The 25,232-nt window shown below is 46.5% G+C and overlaps 1 protein-coding gene across 3 annotated transcripts in view; it reads left to right on the forward strand.

Moving 5' to 3' along the window:
- Positions 1 to 25,232, forward strand: part of SH3PXD2A (SH3 and PX domains 2A) — a 269,813-nt gene that overhangs the window by 42,404 nt on the left and 202,177 nt on the right. For all 3 annotated transcript variants that reach the window (XM_042804727.1, XM_042804803.1, XM_042804760.1), the window contains exon 2: positions 3,033 to 3,113. In XM_042804727.1, coding sequence (XP_042660661.1) covers positions 3,033 to 3,113 — 81 coding nt within the window. The remainder of the gene's footprint in view (positions 1 to 3,032; positions 3,114 to 25,232) is intronic.

Raw genomic sequence — 25,232 nt, forward strand, 5'->3', positions numbered from 1 at the left:
TTTTCAAGCAAACATTTATTCCCCATTATTTTAAATGGTGGCTTTCAAGAAGCAATTTGTTTTACGCAAACAAGGAAAGAAAATCAATAGCCATTTCAGATTTTGCACCTGCATCCCACCAAGCAGATTTTGAGCCTATTTGTTTCTCGCTTCACAGAGCTCTGAGTTATGATTAAAGGCTTTTCTTGCTCCTGTCATGATCTTCCCATGAAGTAGAAGTCAGTGCATCTGCATGCTGTCCGATTCTTGCTGAGCTTGAAGAGAACTAAGGCTCAAAAAAATGTAATTGCTGTTTTAAATGTGCAGCAGAATCCTGGCTTGACTGAAGTGAGTGGCAGTTTCGTTCCTGCAGAGCCTGGATTTCAGAGCTGGGGCTGTATCTATACTGTGCAGTGGGGTCCTGCTCCTGTACCTCCTCCCTGCACCAAACACATCCAACTTCTTGACCAAAATATCCCTTTGCACCCAGCTCTGCTCCCTCTCCTGTGATGGGAGTGTTGTGCCTCTGAACAATGCTGGACTCTTAAAGCAGGATTAACTCCTGTCCAGACTAGATCTTAATCAAGCAGACTTGCAGACTATTAAAAATTTCGGCGACACAGTTTTTCTGCATTCTGAAGAGTAGCATGGGGAAGCCTGAGGTGCCATGAAACTCAAAAAGCCTGGATGTCAGTGGCATGTGTTTTGTTTCTAGCTTCTGGAGAAAAGATGCATAATTAAAGAAAAAATAAAATCTTTATTTGCGTGTACAATATGTCTCTCCTATCCCTGTCTTGTCCGTTCTGTGAGAACCTGGGGCCAGAATTACAGTATCTGAAGTTGCTTTTGGATCCCAGTCAGCTCCCATCTGTCATGATCTGTTTTTAATTGAATGGGTTTTCCATCTGAAAGTAGCTGTTGAATAGAGAACGAATAGAAATACTTGTGTCGTGAATTAGCTCAGAGTAAAGCTACAAAATTTTTTTTTTTTTTCACAACAACAACATGGAAAAATATTCTTCAGTGTAGTGCAGCTGTCCTGAAAATTGGCAACAGCAGCTTTCTTCCCAGGCTTTGACTCCTCTGGCTTGTCTGTGTGGGTAAGATCTTTAAAGGGGACCTGAAATCTTCACGTTACGCAGTCTTATCTCCACTCCATGAAGCAAGGCAGTGCTGCTGTCACACTTGTGTATATGGATGCTGTGGGAGGGAGGTTGGGTGGCTTGGTTTTCTAGGAAAAATATGAGATGCAGCAGAGGAATAACCTGGGTTTGCTGAAAGTCATGCTCTCACCCCTGGCCAGTGTTTCCTTTGCCAACCTCGATGGTCTCTGCTCTGGTGGGAGCAGCAGATAGGTTTCATATAATAACTGAATCAAATTCAGGCTCTTAGTCCTTGCCCTTAGTGCCCTATGAAGGGCCCCAGATCTCCTTAACAGCCTCTGCTCAGCGCGTCCAGTTCTCAAATACCATGAAACTGGGCTGTGGAAGACAGGGAGAAAACTGCCTTGGGGACTGAATGTGGTCAGGACAAGCAGAGAGCAAAGTGAGGCTGTAGGACCTCCGTGGTTTTCAGGACATCAGATGACACCTCTCTCCTCTCCTACTAGGAAAGGAGGAGGGAAAAATCCCTCAGCAGTCCTTGGAAAAGCATTGTTAAGCCTGTTCTTCAACATCCCTCAAGGGGTTTTCATGCAATACTTTTTATAGTTAAAAACACAGAAGCAATTCCTGTGCAGCAGCACCTTGGAAGATGGGTGAGTGTCCTGGGGGAGATGGAGAAGAGGGTGGTGCTTATCCATCCCCCAACACTGGAGACAGATCACTTTACCTCTGCATCCATGGCAAAAGGGAGAGCTTCTGCTACAGTGCTGGGGCTGAGGGAGGAGGGATGCTTTCCCGTTTCCTCTGCCAGATCCTTATCTCACTCCATATGTGAAACCTGGAAATTGCTTTAAAGACCCAGGAGCTGGCCTAGCTGTGATTTCCATTACATTTGCATTGCATGGTCACCCTTCATGGCTCCATCCTGTGTTTGCAAAAGTATTGTTGTGTATCTGTCATCAAGGCAGCAGGACCAGCATTTGGCCTGAAGGCAAGCGTATGAGAATGCAGAATCTGGCTCGTTTTTTCCTTCTTTTTGAATGTTTTGGAGATACTAGGGTCAAAAGGAAACATACACATATATATGTGTATATATATATGTGTGTGTGTGTGTGCAAATAATTTTTTATCACAGCTTCTGGCAAAACAGTGTTTCTGTAAAATGATTGTTTTGGGGATTGACTAGGGCTGAACAAGGGAAGTCCTGGGCTTGTTCTGGGCTTGTTTTGTTGTTTCCACCAATGTAAGAAAACAGCGTTACTCTCACTGACTTGCTTTACATCACCTTTGAATCAGTCTGATAGATGCTAAAGGCGCTGAGTGGTACGATGTGACTCAGCAAGGGCTGTGGGGTTGAGGCGTTGTCGTGTGTGTATGGGTGTGCGTAAGCAGCTGTGTTGCACGGCTGTAATCCCACAAACCCCCTGGAGCTGAGTTCACCTTGAATTTCCTTGTTGAACTAGAGCCATATCTTGCCTGGGAAGGGTCATGGTCACATCTCCATATACAAGGAAAACTTGGAGTGCGGGGTTGGAGATCAGCAGCCCATGATGGGCTGTTGCTTCAGGTGTGGAAGAACTCTCCCAGGCACGCCTGCAACAGGCCCTGGCACCTTCCATACAGGCAAAGGTAGAGGGCAGAGTGTGCTACCATGGACCAAAAAATGTGTCGTCACTCAGTTTAAAGCTTAAATTCCAGGGAGAGAAAAATCAGTGGGAGCTGGTGATGGGGATGAGTGGGAGAACACTGGGTGATCTCCTAAGATAACTGCGAAAGGCTGCAATAGGGTGATGACTAATTTAGGCTAGTCCTGCACTCAGGGGTATATTCTTCACTGTGAGCAGGAGCAGCCAGTAAGATGTGGAATTAACCTATGCTGACTGTTCAGTCTTGGGACATGTTCTGTGCTTCATGGCTCACACTGACTTGTGTTTTCTTTTTCCTGAACAGGTCTATATCATCAATGTAACATGGTCTGACCTTACTTCCCAGGTCATCTACCGGAGATATAGCAAGTTCTTTGACCTGCAGGTAAGTCTGTCTTGTCTAACATAAAATATTATTTCTACTCACACTTCTAGTCATGCTTCCAGCTGGGTAATAGTGCTTTTAAATAAGGCTTTGTACTTGTTTGGTCTGTTACGTGTCATGATCTTGAAACTTTTCAGACTCTGTCCTTGTAGGGTATAAAATAAGTGGGTGGTATGCTCACAGTGAGTAACTTACGCTGTAAAGCCATTTAAAGCTGACATTTTCATGAATAGTTCCTATTGAAGAGGAGATCTAATTTTAAATACTTCAGATGCACTTAGAACAGAGAGAGCACTACATTTTGAGCCCCCAGAAGCTACTTACCCAGATTGCTGAAAACAACAGAGCTTTTGCACACTCCCACAGCAGTTCAGTAATGGAGATGATAGTGGAAACCTTCCAGACCCTCCTCCTAACCATCTACCCAGCCAGCCAGTATCCTGGCTCCTGCTGTTTTGTACAGCTCCTTTGCTATATTCTGTGCCTGTATATTCCAATTTCATAGAAAGTTTTCTTGCTGCATAGCTGCTGACCAAAGTCTGAAGCCAGGAAATGGGAAAAGTCCGAATTACAAAGTTTCAGTGTGGGCATCAGCTACTTAATTTCTGGAACGGCTCCCAGGCACCTGCAGGGGTAGGGAGCAATAATCCTGTTTAGCAATAATCCAGATCCATTGATACTTTTGTATCATTGTGCAATTGTAGGCAGCAAAACTATATATAATTTCCTGGGGTAAAAGCAAAAGCTGTGGTTTGATGGACTCCTGAAGTTTGGGAGAAGTGCCAATTTTGGGCTGGAGCTTGTTTGGAGCTGGGCTGTGGTTAGAATATCAGGTGAGTTCTCACAGCCAGTGTTAAGGATGTACACAGCTGACTGGGCTGTATTCTAGGAAATAACATTGAGCCTTTTTGCAATGATAAATGATGAAAAAAAGGGTTCTTCTCTTGGGTACCTGATCTGAGATATCTCGAAGAGTCCTAGTTTCATCATTGCTCCCCTTTATGTGTTATCTCTGGTGCTTGGACATCTGAAGTCTCTAGCCTGTTTTGCAAGCTGTATCATAACAGTTATGGCCTCCTGGATTTTCCGGTGGAAAATGGCACCTTTTCTGTGGTCAGTCCTGATTCCTGTGTTTGCTGTGTAGCTGGAAGACAAAAGAGGGATGTTCTTAAGCTGCTTCTTGTTCCTCTCTCCACTTCTTACTGGGCTGAAGTGCCAGGCCTGCCAGTCTCACTGCTGTGAAAAGCCTGTCGATGGCTTCTCTGTGTCTGATGTACCTGCTAAAGATGCACAGCTCTGTAATCATAAGCATTTGTTGTCAGCATGCAGATTGTGGCCAGAAGTGTTTCTTTCTCTCTCTCCTTTTTCTTTTCGCCCCAGTTCTGTTTTCATGTATACGTTCTTCTGGGTCTCCTGGCCTTTCCTGGTAGGTTTGAAAAGTTCCCATCAAGTGTGGAGTTATCAATGGGGTTAGTGTGTTGGACAGGAAATGATGTCTCAATCAGGGAGTGAGTCCTGAAAGGTCCCATTGATAAGTGCAAGGGGGCCTAGCGCCAGTGGAAAACTCTCGCTTGCACAACGCGTCTCCCCCCACGAGAAAATACGACAAAAAAGAAACAAAACTCCCTTCCTTAACCCTTTTCCCTCCCAGGGATCTTTATCAGGGCCACCACTGTGTGAGCAGTGACAGCCCTCTGCAATAGCCTCTTTAGCTCTTGCAGTGGGGCACACAATTACCAAAACTGAGGTCTTCACCTGGGATTTCCATCGTCTTGGTCATGTCTCTGTAAGCATGTCACTGTGGCGATCTGTGCCTCAGTTTCCCAGCTGTAAGATGGGGACAAGGCCCTGTGTGCTCAGGCTGCCATAAGGTGCTTTTAGACTCCCAGAGGTGATAAGTGTATTTTTTGAGGGAGGGTTTTTTTTGGTTTGTGGGTTGTGGGTTTTTTTTGTTTGTTTTGTTGTTTTGTTTTTTTTTTTTTTCCTTCCTTTCTAGTATTTTTTCTGGGCTTGTGATACTGCCTGAAGATCTTCTAGGTGAAGCAAGGGAAATGCACTTTGGGTCTTGAAATGCAACTTGTATTTACAACTCTAATGAAGCCTGCAAAGGGAGTTGGAAAAGCAAATGGAAGGTTAGGGCACTTTGGGAAACCCTTTGCATTTTGGGAAACCTGAAACCCTGTGGCTGGATGTGCAGTGATTCTTGCTCAACAGCAAATTTGCTCCAGATAAGGGGGTGACCTGTGCTTTCCAAATTTTTGGTAGAAGCTTGAACTTCGAACCTAGCACTGGTTGAACCTGGGTTTTGCGACCTGATACCATGCATGGTTATGTGGCCTTAGCATAACCAATCTACTTTGGTAATATCTCTGCTTATAGCTGTGTGGCCCTTCTAGCAGAAAATGAAGCAAATGCTCAGTGATTAACACTCAGCCGATTCACGGGCACCACTCGTGTCCAAAACAGCTGGAGTCTGCAGGTCTCTGCCAGCTCTACTCGTCCAACTGTGTCCACAGCAGAGCTGCGCTTCAGGGCTTCCGAAGCCTGCACGTGTCTCACTTACTCTTGACTAGAAGTGGAGGAACAAAGGCTGACTTGTAATGACTTAATCAGGGCTGCAATGCCTGGTGTTGACAGTGACACTGGATAGGACCCATGGGGAAACCCGGGGGTCTGCCCAGAGGCAAGGAGGGAGGAATACAGATAATTAATTTCACTACTGAAATTTCATGTTTCTTTTAAAAAGAGCCCACCCTTCACCAAACGGCTGGCTGTGGGAAGTGGCTCAGTGGTTTTGAGAGCCCTTGCATTACTAGATACTGGGTTTTTTGAAACACTTCCTACCGAATCCTCTTAGGCACTGCAGGCAGTAAGAGGCTGCTCTGTCCCAAGAATTCATATCCTAAAGGTGTTTGGTTGTGCTATTTCAGCAGCGCATATGCTTAAACTGGGAGTTGGGTTGTTTTTAAGATGAGTAATAGGGCAGTGCGACTGGACATACCGTGGGATTTGAAAGCTGGAGTTTGCCCCATGAAGGTGTGAGAAGTGCAGCAATCAGAACCCAATGCAACAAGCCAGGTGTCAGCCCTGTGCTGCTTCAGTGAGGGAGGGAGATCTACAAGTACGGGCTTAAATTAAATCAGGGTGTTGCTTCATCATTTAGTCGTGCAACCAAGTTACATCTGCTGCTGAGCATGGGTCAAATGATGGCAGCAGAATACATGTGGGTGCCAATGTTTCAGTAAATAGGATTGAAAGTATTGCATTAACTCTGCGTAGATGAAAGCATTTTGATAAATTGCTTGTCAAGTCCAATTTTCTGTTTTCTTTCACCCTGGGGAGGCATTTGCACCTGAGCACCGCATGGGGTCAAAGCCACCTCCTAATGTAATACTTTAAGTGCTGCTTTCTTGTGCACTTTCCGGTGATGCAAAACAGGAGAGTGAGAGGTGCCCATCGCTGGGAGAGCGATGTGAACACTGCCAGTAAGTAGTGCTGACCCTCACGACAGGCTGGTGGCTCACTGAGGCACATTCCCTGGATGCCATTTGAGGTCTCACATCATTGCTGATGAACTTGCTGGTGGTGGTAGCAGAATCCTGTCCTGAGCTGGTAGTTCAACAGTGCTCCTATAACCCCCAAAGGAGCTGTGAAGGGTCACTGTTTTAATGGGATAGCAGGGATAACTCCTAGTGTTTCCACCCTACGGTAGAAGACATCTACAGATGTAAGGCCCACATTTTTCTTGTTGGAATTGCTTTTGGAGTCTGTTAGCAGGATGGGGATTTGCAGTTGAGAGTGTGCGTAAATAATTATTCAAAGTATAAGGTGGAGAAGTGTGGGGATGCAGTCAGCTCACCCTCCCAGCGGCCACGCTGGGCTGGAAAGCAAACAACTAAGTTTGCAGCTGGTAAGGAGTATCTGTCTCCCCACTCTCCATATCGCCCTCCCAGTTGCTCAGTGCCACCTCGGGCTTTTGTAGATATTATGACCCTAATTGGGTACTGCCTTTCGCTGCTGAGAAACCCTCCCCCTGACAAAGTGAGCAGGGAAAATGTGACCAAACTTCAGTGCCTGGTGTCTTAGCTTGAATCACCAGTGGCTCATCTTCTGCATTTTATCCAGCCACTCCAAATGTTCTAGTCTGATTTCATGCCTGTGTTACTTGGTGCTTGGAGACAAGAGTGTGAACAAAACCAGAGCCTCAGCAGAGGGACCACACTCTATGTTCAGATACTGGCCTGCCTGTTGCTCCCGTGAGGATGGCTGGGTCTCTGTGTGCAGAAGCTCTTTCCTTGTAATAGTGAAATGCAACTTTCTCAAAGACAAACCACAGCAGCTGGCTTTAGCAGCGTGCCATAATCCCACATTGTGTTTCTGGCTGTGTGAGAGGCAAACGACGTCCCCGCCAGAGCTGTGGCAGGAATGTTAGGTAGGCAGATCACTGTCTCTCTGCACAATGACCCACACAGACATTTTGGCTGCAAGGAGACATCTGAAATGTCACAATTTTGAAAAGGCAAATAAACAAGGCTCTGTTCAAGCATTCGCTTTGTGTATCAGTTAGCAAAAAATTATCTGCCTGATGTGGTCTGCTGATCTAAGCAGGTTTTCTTCAAAGTGGTACAGAAAGAGGAACTCACTAGCAGCCAATTAGAACATTAGAAAAATAAAGAATATCAAGAATTTTATTAGGGAGCGGAAAGAGATGTAAGTTGTTTCCAGACTGATGATAAAACATCAAGAGCTTGATTTGTTATTGCTAGGGTCATCCTGATTGTTTATAGTGCTGTAATGGAGTAACTGAGCATTGAAGAGGACATTAAACAAAAACGGTACTATAAAAAACAGTAATTGCAGTCTGTATCTCTGCTTTTCTTACTCAGACTGGAGTTCCTCTGAGCACTGCTGCTATTGATCGTTCTTCCGTTATGTGCTCTTCTGTACAAACATCCCTTTCTCTGTTACCCCAAGCTGTATCAACTATTTTTAACATCCACTTTCATTTCCAGTTCGGTGGTTGTAACTGTGCCCCGTGCCTGAGCACCCTCTATTTCACCAGGTCACTGTGATTTGAAACAGGAACTGGTGTCTTTGAGGTGCAGGCTTTCTGGGTCAGAGCAAAGAGGGGATTGGCATAGGGTGCTTGCAGGGTAGGTGCCTGATGTGATTCTGATGGAATTGCGGATATTGACTCCATTAGTTAATTTGGGTTAATTGCCCAATTGGAGACCTACAGTCCTAAATCTGGTGGTCCAGTGCAGTCTAACTCAGTAATGACTGTGTAGGACCTATGATATTTTGTGTTGTAAAGTTCATGTGTTCAGCTCTGCAGGAGTGGTGAATGGACAAGCTCAAGCATGTGCTAAATTTATCAGTGGTGAAGAGTATAGGTAAGAATGCAGTGGGGCAAGCATACTCCTGCATTTTCAAATGCTAACTCCTACCCCTCAACCCGTCAGGCCTTTTTATCAGGGTGAGTAGAGTCATTGCCTGGTCTTCTCGGCCATCCACGGCAGCAGGGTCACTCTGCAGTACATGATGCTCTCCTCCATAGGTGCCACCCTGCGCACAGCTCCTGGCACTGTGGGAAGGGAAGGAGGGCTGTTGATGTGGTTCCGTGCGTGATGCAGCTTGCTCCTCTTGCGGCATGGGAGGTTTGCGTTAAAAAGATTCACAGCCTCTGACGAGCTTGAGCAGTGTTTCTGTTGGGCTACATATGTGCGTCTGAGGGTGCGTATGGAAACAGGCAGGAAGGCTGGAGGAGAAGGTGGGGTCAAATAGGGGAGGAAGTGGGAAAGAGCAGCATGGAAGAAGGTTGTTGCATCAATCTGTGGTGTGAATACACAGTGAAACATAAAACAAAGGGGGAGAAAGGGAAGATTTTACTTACTGGCGTTGCTCCCACTGGGTTGTGTTGCCAGCAGGGGATATGGGCTTTGCAGCCAAAGCATGTGCCTTCCTCTACCCTGGGCTGTGCTGACCTTGGCCAGGATGATCTCGGTTGAAAGGATCAAATTTCTCCTGCTCCTGTTTCCTCGGTGTGGGATATTGGGCCTCAGCATCCTGATGCTGCTGTAGACATTGAAACCTGCTGTGAAATCCTCCTCCAGATCAGGAGCCTGGCTCCATAGCTGACTTGTGAGGTTCAGACCAAGGGCTTGGCTTCAGGGCCGTCCCTGATAGTCACGGGACTGTGGGGATGGAGTTACTCCAGCAGCTGGGATGTAGGGTTTGGTTTGAAAGCGGCTTCTTTAAGAGCAGGATTGAAACTGAAACAAGCCTGGGAAAATTCAGAGGAAATCTGAACGTGGCTCTGTCAACATGTTTGTTCCCAAAGGTCAGCAGCGGCTCCTTGGGGAGAAATGGCATGTCCCTTCTTCTGAGTGAACATGGGCCAGTTATCTGCTGCCACCATCCTGGATATTGTGGAGAGACCGGCCATTGCAAGGTTTGCAGATGATGCAGAAAACCGTATTTCCAGGAGGAGCCCTGAGCTGCTGGCTGTGAGGGCTGACCATACCTCCCATGTTTTGGCAGCTGTGCACTTGCTCAACTGCAAGTCCCCATCCTGCTAACAGCCTCCAGAAGCGCTTTCCAGCAAGAAAAATGTGGGCCTTGCATCTGTAGATGTAAGAGGTGGCAGCTTGTGGTGCAGCCATGCTTGTAAGACTTGGCTCTTAGTAGCAGAGACCCCCCCGCGCCATCCCCCCCCCCCCAGTGCCTGCCCTCAGGAAAATAGCTCAGTAGCAAGCTTGCCAGTAACAGGGCTTGCTGGGGGAATTGAGATGCTCCTGGCAAAAAATGAATAGCTGATATGGTTATTGAACTGGGAATGGTTGTTTCAGATGATTTAAAAGCTATTTAAATACCATTTTTCCTTCCAGCACTCTGTCAGTGCCTTAGGATACCAGCTGGCTTGGGGCAGTATCTTTGTCTTCATTGAATAAATGGAATTGTTTATAATTCTTATTTCCATCATTATTTAAATGTTTGCCTGGCAAAACAATCTGTTCAGCTTCCAGTATTTGTTTCTAAAGTGACTTTACACGTCAGACAAATATGAGGGCCATGATGGGGGAATGGCAAAGTGCCTGCCAAGCTACAATAGAGGCCTCGTTCAATGAACATGGCAAATAACCTGCAGTTGAGAAAGGGACCCAGCCTCTGGGAACTCTCACCTTCATACTTATGCACTTGGTTGCTGTTTGTGATATAAAGCTGACACTTGAATATTGACCATACACCACAGAGTGTGAATCTTCTGCATAGTGGCTATGGGGTGATATTTTCTGCTCAGCACTAATTTAATATACTTCCCAGCCTGCCCCATTTGCAGGTCTGGCTAGGACATGGGGTGAGCTTATAAAGTGATGTGATGACTTAGCCAAGTCTTCAAGGTGTGTTGGCAGCAAGGCAAGAACATAGATGAATACCCATGCTACCCAGTCTCGATGGTCTGAAGATTCAGTAGAGATGCCCCTCTGAAGACATAGTGAATTGATTTTGCTATTAAAGGATTAAGGGATTTATTTCCTCTGAGGGCTGCCATGGGTCAGAGGTGAGTTTCCCACCAGTGCCCCATAGTACCATCTTAATCTCTCACTGTGCACAAAAGGTATTGCATTATTAGTAATGCTCACAAGAGGCTTATGTTTTCTGGACAAGGTGGCAGTGAGATTTTGGGGCTGTGGTTGTCCTGACCCCACTATGGGACAGGAATCTCTGGGAGATGCATCTCTGAGGCTTGTGCCCTCTTCCATTTCCTTGCTGCACAAGACCAGGGTCTTGGATCCCACCAGAGCATCTGCGACACTGATGGATGCTGTCTGGGGGCATTGCGCACCATGTGGGTGTTGTCCATACAATGCTGATATTCTCCTGGGTGTTGGACGAGTCCTTATTTCCATGGTGTTTGTGTCTTGTGTGTGGAATCAGTAGTATTGAAGCATTTCATCACACCTTCAAGAAGCTTTCATGTTATCTGACCCAGACTAAATGCTGATTCACTTCTAAGGTCTTTCAGAAGCTGCTCAGAAGATGACTTTTTTTCGCCCCATCCTTGTGATCTTCTCATGTGCTGTTCTCCGACAATTTGAGCCACTCCAGAGGGGCTGTGCAATTAGTGATCTGCTCTGACTGCTGAAGGGAATTTGCAGTCTCCACTGATTTCCTGCCTTTTGCAGCCTCTGAGCAGAAATTCAACACTGGCAGATCTTCATTAGCATTCAATTTGTAGATCTTCTTTAGGCAGGCTCCTGAGCCTATAAGTAAAACAAAGTTTAATTAAGCTACAGGCTCTATATGTAGTTAGACAAATGAGTAGAGTTTGTTTTCGTTTTATAAAGATTGGGAGCATCACAAAGATGTTTACTGCATCCTTTTAACTACAGTCTCCTACACACAGTCATCTACTGCTATTCCCCCACCTTCTTAGAGGACATCTTGCATCATCACTCTAGGCAGAGTGCGTGTGTGTATGCACACAGACGTATACCTGATCCCTGGCGGAGTAAGTAAGAATTGCTCAATTGTGTGCTTTTGGCCAGCAGATAAATTTTATTTGTTAAGAGGTGAACCTGTGCCCCTGTGGGTTTTCAGTCTGCTGGTTCCTCAAAGTGCCGCACAGCTGCAGAGTGCAGCACCTGGATGGTGCGTGGTTCGAGCTGGGCAGTGCTTTGCAAATTGCTGCCTCTGATGAATCTGAGGGTTGGGTTTTTCTCTGCACGATTTCATGAGGCGTGCATCCCACATTGAGTGCTGCGTTAATCTCACCAGCCAAGGAAGAGCATGAAGGTCATCTCCGAGGTGTATGATCCTGTTGGGACGGTGATGACCACCAGCTCTGCTTCATGGAGGAAGGTCTTGGGGGATTTAGAGGGGAATGTGGAGTTACAAAGTGGCTCCAATCTCATGTGGAGAGTGAGAGCTTGTAAAGCAGAGTTCCCCCAGGAGACCTGAAATAGCAGCCATGGAAGGTGTCCTGGTTAGGAGCCCCCAGGAAGTGCCCTGAGCCTGGGCAGCTGGACCAGAACCTTCCCCTGGCTGCAGTGTTACAGGTACAGTCAGGGAAATCTCAGAAATTAAATGAGTGGCAGAGCTCAGCAGTGGTGAACTCTTACTGCCTATTAAGAGCCTAGTGGGATGGGTTTTTTAGGGGGTTTGTGGACTTTGAGTATGAGAGAGAAGCCTGTGCTTAAGGCTTTTGACCTAAAGCTTAGTAAGCTTTGGGAAAGATTTGGGAAAGTTCAGTTGTGATGCCAGTTCCTGCTTCAGCTTCTCTCTCCAGTTCGGATTTGATGGCTGTGAAGTAATGCCACATTTTCAGATGGTCACATATTCATGGGATAGTATTTTTAGAATGAGACAGACTGAAAAAGTCTCTGTGGATATTATTTGGAACCTATAAACAAATTGCTTTACCTGCTTTTTGCATGTATGTATTTTTTTAAGAATTACCCAAAAAGAGTTTAACTCAAGCAAGTTTGTCCAACCCAAGAATCTCAAGGGAGACCTACAGAACTAATGGATAGCAGATTTCCCAGCGGATCAATTCACATTGTCTGCAGTGGGAAACTGATTTCTAAAGGATTAAAGCCACTCTGCCAGGGAACAGGAAGGTTACCTTATATCCTACTGTCAGATACTCTGCATCCACTGTTTGAACTACACAAGCTTGTTACATGCAAAGATCCTTTAAGGAATATCTGAAGAATAGCAAATTCCTGTAGCAAGCACAGAAAGCAGTGAAATTAGTTGAAAAGATTATTCCATGGGAATTATCCCCTTCCTTTCTAGAGGCTTGTTTTGTGTATTCCCATGCCTATTGCTGACCTGGAGGCTGTGAGGATGGTGGGGACCCTGCAATGTGGGAAGGGCTCTCCTGGATACAGCCACAGAGAGGAAGAGCAAGCAGCAAGTTCTCCCAAATGAATTGAGCTGATTTACATCAGCTGAGGAGGATTCAAACCTATTTCATAGCTGTTTGTTGCTTTTCATGTTAAAAAATCTAAATGCATCAAGATGCATGAATCCCTGCAAGGTTGTGATGCTAATGGAAAGCACATGTTTAGAAAAATATGCTTGAACTTGCCAAAAATTCTGATCCATGATGGAAAAGGTTGGTTTTGGGCCCATGCCTCCTGGTTTTGGCCCGGGATGATATGTTGTACAAGTGATTATGCAGAATCGTGGTAAAATTGGGCTGAAAGTCTGTCTTCAACAGAAGATATTAAGGATCAACATCTACCCCCCCGTGTTATCCCACCTCCATCTCCATTATTTTCGTGTTGGAAGGTCTCGTCATAGCCCATTAGGTCTCCACAACAGGATTTAAACCTCAGCCTTGGGAGGACCCCACTTACTTGTTGACCTTGTTCCAGGTTTTGTTTGCTGGAACAATACAACACAGGAGAGCAGTTCAGCTGTGGGACTGGCCCCAGCCAAAGCTGCAGCTCTGGGGCTGCTCTCACACAGGCAGTGGATTTTCCAAGTGCCGCTTTATTAGCATATTTCCTCTTTTACCACAGATCAAGATCAGCCTTTTTTTTTTTTTTTTTTTTTTTTTTTTTTTTCCTGGAATCTCTGTGTGAAAACTAAATTCCTTGGTGGGCTTTTTCCGTGGCCTTTCTTTCCTGAAGTGCCCAAGCTCAAAAAGTTCAGGCATGACAATTCCACCCCCTCCACTGCTTTGCCACTCTCCCCTAATCATGCTCAGCTTTCAATTATTTATACTGCCGGAAAATCGCACGGAGTTCACACCCCCAGCCCTGAAACACAATTCTGCTTTTGTGCGGGGAATACAATCCTTCACTTTCATTAAGTGTGCGGAGACCAAGATGAGAAGTGCCTGTTGTGTTTGCATCCCTTGGCTCGCGATGAGAGGAGCTGGTTGTTTTCACAAACGTCCTAAATAGCCCTGCAAGGGTTACGGGGAGTTTATTTACATTATTGCGTTTAAGTGCAAATAGAAAATTGCCCAGCCATAATGGAAAGGTTATGCAGGGCTCTGTCAGGGCCCTTTTCTCTGTCACCTCACCCCTCCCGGCTTTCTGCTCCTACAGGCTCAGATGTGGGAAGGCTGTGTCTAGAAGGAGCCATAGCTCTTGGTCCTGTTACACCAGGGTTTGCTTACAGGACAAACAAAAGCATCAACTGGCGTCTCTTCCACTGTGGACTGTGCATAGTCCTGCCTGCCATAGGAAAGGCTCCTGATCAGGCTCACCTCAGCCTGATTTATGAGCCTTAGGTGCTATTTGTTTCTTCCCTGTAGCACCTGAATGACTGACCTTTTCTGCAGCAGCAGTGTAAGGAGCATGAAGTTAGGAGTTTGTTTCCCACTGTGTTCCCTTCCTGCTTGCCTAGAGTTGCAGCATGCTGCTTTTCTGCAGCCAGAGTGTTTTCGTGTGTCGTGCAAACACAAGTATCCCTGCTGCAGAACTGTCTTTCACAATTTCCCCTTTCTCTTCTTCAGGGGAAGCATTGATGAGTGTCTCCAGTGGAGTGGTCAGGGCAGCAAAACCCACAGAGGAGCCATGCTGCTGAGCAGATGGGTGGCGAAGTCTTGCAGAAAGCAAGAGTACTGATGCTCTGGGTATTCTTCCACACTCATTCCCGGGTGCCCTGTTTGAAAACACCCAGCCAGGCTGGGGGCTTCGCTCTCCGCCTTTTGCTTTTCATTTAAAAGGAGAGATACAGAACCCATGCAGTAAAGGCAGGACTTGAACTCTTACACCACGTCAAATCCTTTGGCACTGCTCTGGCTGGTAACCCACTGATTCCACATGCGTCATTGAGCATTTTTGCTCAAGCAGCAGCTCATCACTGTAGTGACCTGGACAAGCCTGGACTTGGATTCCGTAACCATAGTTTTCTGAAGCTACCCCATTTAACTGTTGGGTTAGCATTTGCTCTTTCCTACCCGCGCCCAGGAGAAGCGCAGCAGGGTTGATGGTCTCTTGGTATGTGTGTGAGAGGAGGGTGTCCTGGTTCCCAGGTCCAACTCTTGAGAGCTTCATTCTGGGTAGGAGCCGCTGGTACGTATTAGCGGGTCCTGCAGCTGCCTCTGATGGTGCAGGCAGGTCCTTGGACATGGGACTCATTCGGGTGCACCGTGTGAGGGTGCAAAGCCAGTGGAGCAGAGCAGGGAGTTCCAGTGCAGTGAGGAGGTTCACGCTTTGGAGCAGAGCAAGTGGCTGACACATGTTTGATCGGCAGAAGCTGTGAGCAAGCTCGCAAAGGACTGAGCAGAGACTCAGAAAGGCATCCTTGTGTGTTTTAAGATAATTTCTGTAAATCTGCAGTGCAAGCAGGGTTCTCTATCAAAGCCATCCATGAGGCATCAGTGGCAATGCAGAGATGTCTCTGATTCACCAGGTGCAGTCAAGGGCAGATCCTAATCGATTTAGCGGCATTTTTGCAAACTGAGTTAACATGGGACTGTGTGCCTGTGTCTTGATGCATTTGGTTTTTTAAGGGTGTGTTAAGAAAACCAGTGGGACTTGCTGAGCCGCTACCTTCAGCCAGGCGTTTTGGGAGAGGTGAAGGGCAAACCATAAAAACACTGTGTGAGAGACAAAAATGCCGAATGGGAAGGAATTAGAAAGCAAACCAGAAAATGACTGAGTAAAATGATAACAGGGAAAAAATTCTTTCGAAGGGCTAGGGTGAGTTTAATGAACAAAGTTTTGTCTTACAGGAAGATATTTTATCTACCTGGAGCTAAAACTATTGCACAGGTTTGTGTTTGGTTTTTTTTTTTTTTTTTTAATCTGGTTAATCTCTGGCTTTTGGCAGCCCCACTGTGTTGGGATGTTTTGGCTTATCTGTGGTCTGAGGAGCTTTGGAATCCAAGTTCAGGCTTGTCCTGGTCACTACAGTGTTGTGCTGCTGCTTGAGCAAAACTGTCATGTGTGTCTTCCTGGTGAAGAAAATATATTGCAGGATGGCACATGGTGAACATCTGCCTCCTTATAGCAAGTCCAGGTTGTCTCTCCAAGTTTTGGAGCATTGGTGGCTGGTAGTGCAGCTTTGCAAAAACCTCTGTAGCTATCTGTGATGCTTGTTGTATTACTGTGCTGAGGGTTAGAGAGTGCTGGTCCCTGACACATCTCATTTGTACGTAAGGGTAGGATTTAACATTTGATGTTTCAGGAGGTGGCAGAGACTTGTTTGCTATTGGGATCTGGCAATAAGGCAGATGGAGCAGTAAAGGGTGGTGTGCTCCACAAAGGTGGTCCCTGGATTACCCTTATGCAAAGGGAGAAGTTTGCAAAAAGTGTTTCCAAGGTGGGGAGAAGCCCTGCAAAGTTTCAGATTTGTTCGGGGAGTGGGACAGCCCTGGGTTATACAGCTGAGCAGGGCTGTGCTGTGGGCTGCAGGAGCGCTAGGGCTGTAGGTTTCTGCCTGATGCTGCTAAGAAACCTCATGTCAAATCCTGTTCCACTCTTAGGTCAAAATACATCTCATCGCCTTAGCGATGGGGATGTTTTTTGTGTAATGAGGAGTTGTGAGTCTGTGGTGTGGAACAAGGAGTGGGGAACTGCTGGTGTGGTAGGAAGGTTATCTGGAAATATACACCCATAAAATGGGGGCTGTAATCAGCCCTCCTGGAGAAAGTTTATTCATTAATGTTTGTAAAATGCTTTGAAGTCTTCGGCTGGGAGTCTTTTTAGCAGAGCCAAATGTTAGTTATATTACAGTAGCTAAGCCAGACCTTAATGACCATGTTCCCTCTCCTCCCCCTGAGCCCCCAGCCATTTCTAACAGGATTTGGTGAAGAAGTGAAACATCAGCAGAGTGACTAAAGAGAAGTGAACTGCTCAGCAGAAATATAAATAGTGCTTTTCTTTCTCGGGATTCTGTCCTGGTCCTGTGGACTTTTTCTGCCAGGAGTGGAATTTGTAGAAGGGGTGACGAGTTTATTTCCAGGCTTGTATCATGTTATCCGAGTTAGTAACTGGTTTAGGGTCCCCTTGCATTAGTACTCACTGGTGGCCTTTGAGTGATTAAAGTCATCCCAGTTTGTCTGGATGGAAGCCACCGTAGCGAGGCTGGCATGCTGGGATGGAGGGAGCCATGGCTGTCGATGGGGTGCATGGCGAGCAAGGGAAAGGATTTGCTGGGGTGAAACGAGGCCCCAGAGCAGGATGCATGGGAGAGCTGGTTTGATGGGACACTCAGCTCTGGCTACATATAAGTGCCTATTAGTTTCCTACAGCACTGCCTATCCCCTATTGATAACAGAATAGCATTTGCCCTTTGATTTGCTTGATTTCTGGTGTCAGGAGGTGAGGCTTGGTGATTGCGTTGGTGGCAGCAAGGGCCATTTTCTTTTATATGAAGGAAATGGGGTGGGTTCTGTCTGTGCTGTGTCCCCAGAGTACCTGTGGATAGGATTGCAGTGTGGAGGCAAGCGGGTAAATGGGTGCACCAGAAGTCGTGATGTGAGGACACATCCAAAAGAGTGAGCTGATGTTACAAAACTGTTCTCTGGGCTTATACCTATTTGTTCTGGGTGGCGAGTAGGAACATCTCATTAGCGTGGCCTGACGTGTTATGTGTTTGGACACAGCCAATAACCTTCCCCAGCTCTGACACCCTGGCTTGTGCATCCACTCCCTGGCCTCACCCAGGGTTAGGCTGGGATGGCTCCTGCCTCGGGGACTGTGTTGCTAATCATTGCCTGGAGATTTGAGTTGCCCACACATGTCTTGGTGTGGGGGAGGCTGCTCTGTGTTGCAATGATGGGTCTCAAGTGGGTGAGCAAGGAGATGTTTCCAGCCCAGAGGGCTTGCACCCTGTAGCAAGGATGCTGGGAAGGTGGCTTGACAAAACAGAGAGGAGCCAGCATCTTCCCCAGAAACCTGATGTGTCTAGTGACCCGTCCTTCAAAAGAGCTCTCTGATCACCGAGCTCGCAGCCAAAGACCAACCCAGCCCTCGCCTTTAATCTCATCTTTCCTCTTAGAGTCCAGTCCCTGGAAAGATGCAGCTCTCCAAGAAGACATTCCAGGGGGGTTTAATCACTGTGCATGCTGCAGCCTGGCTGCGCTTGTGGTCTAAGCACCTGCTGTTTCATTTAATTAGCAACAAATGGGAGGCATGGGTTGGGGGAAAGAGAGAGCAGCACCCTGGTGAAGTATTTGCTGCGATGTGATGTATTTTATTTTGGGTTCGGAATGGAGGCCATGAGGAACATTTTCCAGAGGGCTCCATAAACCACCTCCGTTCACAGGGTGATTATTTGAGGAGGGAGGGGACGTGTGGATTTAAATCGGTGCCGCTAATTTCTGCAAACAACCACATTATTTTTAATTCATACTCCAGACTCCCTCCACCCATGGCTTGATGTTAGGAGCAGTGAATTTTCCACGTCATAACAAAGTCCTTCTATAAAAGAGAGCCCTTTAAATATATTTTTAAAAATTGATTTCAGATACGTCAGGCTCTCAAGTAAGTCAGTCTTCAGTATGGAAAACTAACTCTTTCCTTCCCTCATGGAGACCTGTTAATTTATTTGTATTTTAGTAGCACATACTAGCTCTGAGAAGAGGTGGGTCTCTCTGGTGTTAGGGGCTGGAAAATGCATGAGAAGCTGCAAACCCTGGTGAATGGAAGTCGAAAGAAATAATCCCTTTGTTGACCATGATTAGTTAAGCTTGGGAGCTCTCTGTTGAAATAAAAGCATTACATTGCTAGCAGTGTTTTACCAATGCAGGGAAGGGAGATGGAGACAACTGGGGTGAGGCTTGCGAGCTCTTTGTGCTGAACACTCTGTGCCCCTGCCCTTGGGAGATCAGCCACCAGAGCTTTGTGCAGGGGAGATTACAGCTGCAGCTCCCATTGCTCCAGCCCACCAGAACTGGAGGCTGTTTTTCTCCATGGGGGTGGCAAGTTTAACAGCGATCTCTACTTCTACATCTGGTGCAAACTAATTCATAGTCTAAAGACACAATGTATATTGGTCTTCTGTCTTATTTTCTTAGGATAGTTAAGGCACCACAAGGGCTGCAAGGAAGAACACTGTTGGGGGTTTTTTACCCTGCAGAGAAGCTGGGGTTTGGAGATTTGGACTTTGAATTCCCTGTTCTTCAAAAGCTTTTATCTCCCATGGATTTTAAGAGGATAAATTTATTTGTGGTCATCAGGTGTCCAGATGCAGCAGTGACTTGGGGGTCATGATGAAAACTCAGACTGATCATTTTTTTCTTATGTGGAGTTTCAAATTCAGTCCTGAGTATTGGGTTCTTGTCCAAGGACAGTAAAAGTTCATGGAAAATTCTCATCTTGTGAGATTGTCATAATCTTGAACAGCAGAAATACGGAATTTCTTGCTGCATGCCTATTCTACAGGCCTTCAATATTAGAATAGAAGAGAGTATTTCAGCTGTAAGAGACCTACAGTGATCATCTAGTCCAACTGCCTGACTACTTTAGGTCTGTCTAAAAGTTAAAGCATGTTATTAAGGACATTGTCCAAATGCCTCTTAAACACTGACAGGCCTGGGGCATCGACCACCCCTCTAGGAATCCTGTTCCAGTGTTTGGCCACCCTCTTCATAAAGTATACAAGCCAGTTGGTAGTTATTCATTGCCTACACAATCCTTGTGTGCTCACTGATGTCAGTGGCACTGTAATAGCTCCTGGAGACTTCACAGTTGGGAAGGCAAATGTAAGAGAGTTTTCCCTGGGAAGGGAAATCAGTTGTACCCGAAAATCCAGTGGCATTGTGGAAAAAAGAATCGCCTTTGCATGAAGTGCCTAAGCATGAAAAAGTAGTCCTTCTGCAACCTAGAAATCACTGATTTTGCAGAAATTGGCTCTTCCACTTGCTTTTCTGAGTAGTTTCATTGATTTTTGTCTGCTTGCAAGGCACACAGGGCACCTGCACATCCTGGACCTGGTAGACTCCTGCAAGTTAGCATTATGCTGAGAATCAACCATATAACCACCCAGCAATATCTCTTCCTCCTCTTAGTTTTTCCTTCTTTCTCTATATTCCTATCTGATGTTAGAAATAGATTCTTTCTGCATGGATCAAATCTGGAAGCAGTACCTCAAGGGACACATTCAGATTCAGGATATAAAGTTTGGAGTTCTTCTTTCCACCTTTGACATTTGAGAGATGCTTTTAAGTAGATGAGATACTATTACAGTGTCAGCCCGTCTGTCATTGGAAGCACTGATGTTTGAATCATATTCTTCTGCTTGGTTTTAACAGAAAGGCAAATGAAGCTGTCTGGCGGTTTGCCTTGTTGCGTGCCTCAATATGGCTAAGAAAGGAAATTTGTTTTCATTTTCAAGCCTCTGTTGTATTTGCAGTGTTTAATGCTGTTCAGTCCCACATCCAGGCAAGGGGATTGCCTGTCTAGGCTGCTCTTGCTGTCTGTAATGGAGAACAGCCCCTTTGCTTACCCCTTCACCTGCTGGTGCTTGCTTTCGAAATATGAGCATCTTCATCCAGCTTCAAATCCTTCTCCATGCTGATACTAATCTGCAAGGTTCAAAGCAGGGGTGAGATTTCAAAGCCTCCTTAACCATGTTAGATCTGCAGTGTGGTGCTCAGACCGTGTTGAAAGCCGGTGTGTTGAAGCACGCATAATCACATCTCTGCACCTGTTAGAGTGGGGAAAATTTCATCTGAGTTTTGTTTCTATTTTTCTTAAACTGCTCTCAGGTTTTCCCCCATTCCCAGCCAATGTGACATTCTATGTCTGACCTCATGGAGGGACGTGCACCAGCCCCAGATGAAGGTCTAGGAACAATTGTCTGCACCTGGCTGAGAAAAATAGGTTATTTGTGTATGCATGTGTGTCTGGTAGTGTAATTTATTTGTTCAGTTACTTGAGCCAAGGTTTCCCCCCCCCCAAAGGAAGCCCTAATTAAGCAAGATAACTTTGCATCTGGGATGCTGGCAAAGAGCAGCTCACTGTGCTTGCATGTGTGCTGGCCACAGGTGTGTAGCTGCTGCCCTCCCATGCCCTTTTCTGTCCCTGTTTGATAATGAAGGCTGGCTAGCAGTAGTTGTGGTTCAGTGAGGCTAGTGTCTTGCTTTCTGATGGTAAACGGGCCATTCTGTGCTCTGAAATAGTCTATCCTTACCCTCAGCAGAGTACATGTGGAACCTAATTTTTGAATGTCCTGGTAGAAAGCAATTGATGTGTCATTCCTTCTCCCACCTCCTTCCTACTTCACTTATTTCTTCAGATCTTTTTTGTTTGTTTGTTTGTTTGTTTTGGGGTTTTTTTGTTTTGTTTTTTTTTTTTTTTAATTGAAGTTTTAGGGCTAGGTTCTGCAGATGGCTGAAGCAGAAATTCCATAGATAAGCTGTTTTGTGATCTTTTACAGCCATAATGCTGAGGCCCTAAAGGCTAATCAAATAAGTAACCCTATGGAGCACACAAGGATCACGCAGCCCTATGGAGCACACAAGGATCACGCAGGCTCACAAAACCAGCAGCCAGGTTTAAACACTACAGTGCCATCAGACAGCTTGGCTGCAGCTCGTAAGGGAATTACAGGGCCTGGACATGGCCTGAATCTCTTTGAACCAGGTTACCATGTTCCTGGATGCTTTCTGTGACAAAACATCATCAAGTAATTTCAGGGAGGGGTCTGTGAAATGTTAATTCTCTGCCCAAGCTAGGGGCTAGGGCAGAAGAGAGCTGTGTGGTACCTGCAGCTTGTTGGTTAGACTTGAACTTTGCAACACATCTGAGAGAATGTCTCTACAATCTGGGCATCCTTCTGATGTCTCTTTAATTGTGGCTTTGTGTGATGGGAAGGAGGACAGAACAGGCGAATGCAAACCCACAGGGAAGATGAGAAGTAGCCCTGGATGCCTGCATAGTGCCTAGCAGGGTCAATGCAAGATGACTGTCATGCTTGTTTGGCCTGCGTCTCCACCCCATCCACCTTCTAAAGCTGGTCACAAGACATAGAAGGGCATAGAAGTCTGCCTCCTCACTGGTCTTGTCCCAGATGGACATCAGCCTGGCCACCGAAGCAGCTCATAGGTCACCTTCACCTCAGAAGGCCCTTCAGAAATGTTTGGGAAGGAGCCTCCTGGATGGGATGAGTTGTTGTTGCTGCCTATTCCCTGCAGCTTGCTCTCCCCAGGACCCTTTCCTTGCATCACCCAAGCACACCTGCATTGTATAACCACTGTGTATCCTTCATCTGGCCACAGTGGGTTGCATGCGTGGCCAGACAGGTTGGAGAATTTTCCTTTTACAGCAGAGTATGTACAAATGGTCCCTGGTGATGCACCTCTCCTCGTGTCATCGGAAGAGCATCTGCCAGAGCAAAGCAGGCATGGATGCTCACTGGCAAGTTGGGCACATAGCCAGCTGCCTGTGAAGCAAGGGGTGCTGGTGTGCAGCCCACGTGGCTCTGTGGCCAACCTTGGCTTAAAGCTCAGGAGGTGGCTTCCCTGATGGGGACGGGAGAGGCATCTCCTGCGTGGGTGCAAGAGCTCTGGCTGTCAAGGAACGGTCGTGCTGCCTGTGGCAGGTAGCAGCATACCAGGTACCTCCCGCGCCTGGTCCCGCTGACCACAGTCCCACCGTCAGGTCTTGCAAATGCCACCAGGCAGGGATACGGGCTGGAAACTTCCTGATGGGGGGATGGAGCTGGAAGGAGTCCCTCTCCTCACAGATGCAGGCGTCTGTCTCCGTGTGCTGTTTGTCCCTCACAACTTGTAGCAGTTTTATCATCTGCAAGTTTGGAAAAGTCACAGCCCTGACAGTGTTTCTTGACATCGTGCCTGAACCACTTAAAAGCTGCTGAGATTAAAAAAGAAAAAAAAAAAAAAAAAAAAACTACCACTGTCAAAGACCTCCATCGATGCTTTTAATACCCTGCCAAATATTACATGTGATTAGTTGGTATAATACACAGAATACCATCTGGTCCATGAGCAGCGCATCCAGGGATGGATGATTATTATCTGAATGAAAATCCTGGAGTAACGCACGAGCGTGTAGAGCGTAACGCGGCGGCCCCGTAAACACTCAATGTGCCCACCCTGCTCCAAACAGCACACACGCAGCCGCCATGGCCGCCGTCCAAACCCATCTACTTTTCCCAGGGTTTGCTTTCATTCTCAATTAAATTAACAAAGCTCCTCAGGCAGACTTGTACTTAGAAAAATAAGGTTTCAGTCCCAGCCTCCCTTCTTAGGGGGCTAGGTTGGGTTTGTCCTGCAGGATATGTTGTCCTTCCTTCCAGTGTAGTTTTGTGTGATGGTCTGGTTCATGTGCAAGATCCTTTGGGATGGCTGTGCTGGTCCCCTGGGATCCTTCTTCTGGGCATGGACTTTAAGAACTCAGATGTTACCCAAATCCCCCTTTTCTTTTTTAAAGAGAGAACAGCATCCATGCTGTGCATAGAGGCAGCAATTGAAAGGAGCTGATGTGCGTTTGACTGTCCAGCTAAGTTGCCTGTGTTGTGTAGTTGTGTTAGTGATGGAGGTCTCTTTCAAACAGCTTTTCTGATACTCATGGACTTTGTCTTCCCTGCCCAGAAATAAATCTGCAGAGAAAAAACAATACGTGAGATGCCATTTCAATAAGCAAAAATAAGGACAGATTGTTGCAAGCCTAGGTTTGTTCTTACATTCTAGCACATAAATCTTTCCCTCTGTTGCAAGCCCAAGGGGGTAACCATGGCTTGGAGTTTGTGCTTCCTGCACACTGAACACCTTTGTTGTCCCTACGTGCCAGATGAGCATCCTAGGGAGATGCTGGCACCCAGGGCTGGGCAGCACCCGAGCTGAAGGGCCCACGCTGCGGCCGGGAGCCTAAAGGCTGGCGGCTGGCTCTGGACTGCTGGCAACAGCCTGTCCTGCTGGCTGCTTGTTTACCTCCCTCAAGGCCCAGAGCAAGGTATCTGTTACACGTGCAGCTCCATCTGCCCGCTTGGGCAGTGGGATTTGTTGTCTGTACTCCTTTCTCAATCCCCCCAAAGACAGGAGACGCATGTGCTTGGTACCAGATACACAGGCAAAACATGTTGGGGTTTGGAGGTGGAGAGAGAGGGAGAAAATAAGACAAAGGAGTCTCCTCGCAGCGTGGAGTTAAAACCTGTGGTTATGTTGTGCTTGGCATGGTTTCTTCATTGTACTGTGCTGGGCGCTCATTCTCCCCCATCTCCCCAGAGCTACGAGCAGTGTCCTACGGAGTTGAGTAGATACCATTTCAAATGGAGTTTCTGAAGTAAAATGTGCCATTGTGTTCAGAGCTATTGTTTCTGTTTTCAATATTGAACTTACTTGTGGTTTCCAGGGGACAATATATCAAGCAGAGCTAACAGGCTGTAGAGAAGATGTAGATTATGAAAACAGAGGGATTAAGTTTCATACGTTTGGAGCTGAAGTCTCATCTCTCTCATAGCAGCGTAAGTAGGGGAGTAGTAGTCTTGCAGGCTCACGAAACCCTACCAATTTAATTAAGGGTGTGTTTTTAGGCAGGTTTCATTAGAATCGTGGTCACCACTGTGTGAGCAGCAGTAGTCTCTCTAAGGATGGATGCTGTGAGTGCAAGATCAATGACCATCTGATATATAAATCAGGTTTTAGAGTGTTCCTGCACCAGGCTTTGTACCAGTTCAAACAAAATTGGTTTGCAAAGGCAAGGGCTGGCTGGGTAGTCCTTGCCTAAACCACTGATGAAATCAGCAGTTACATCTTTATGAGAGAGCAGTAAGGAAGGGAAGAAGAGGGCATTGCATGACAGATGTGATTCTCCAGCCCTTGGCACTCATATTGCTTTGGGGGGACCAGCTGGACCCAGGAGGAGTCACACTGGCACACGAGGGGACCCTAACAGAAGAACCAGCGTTCCCTGCAAGATGCTGTCTTAAATTTGTGATGTGAAACAGATACAGGGTTTTGTTTCCTGGATAATCTGACAGCACTGGACAAAACAGACCGGGGCAAAACCAAACCAGCCTGCAAATCATGCTGGCCTTAATATTTGGTGCATGTTTTTGCTAACAGCGACTATGTAATTAATAGCAGCACTCTGCTAATGGCTCTGTGCTGCTTTTAGGATGCATCCTCCAGCACCTTGCTTGCAGCTGCAATGCAGTGCTCGCCACTGCTGCCAGGGGTTTCCTAAT

Source organism: Tyto alba, unplaced genomic scaffold, assembly GCF_018691265.1.
Source record: "Tyto alba isolate M040663 unplaced genomic scaffold, T.alba_DEE_v4.0 Super-Scaffold_1, whole genome shotgun sequence".
NCBI classification, from domain to species: Eukaryota; Metazoa; Chordata; class Aves; order Strigiformes; family Tytonidae; genus Tyto; species Tyto alba.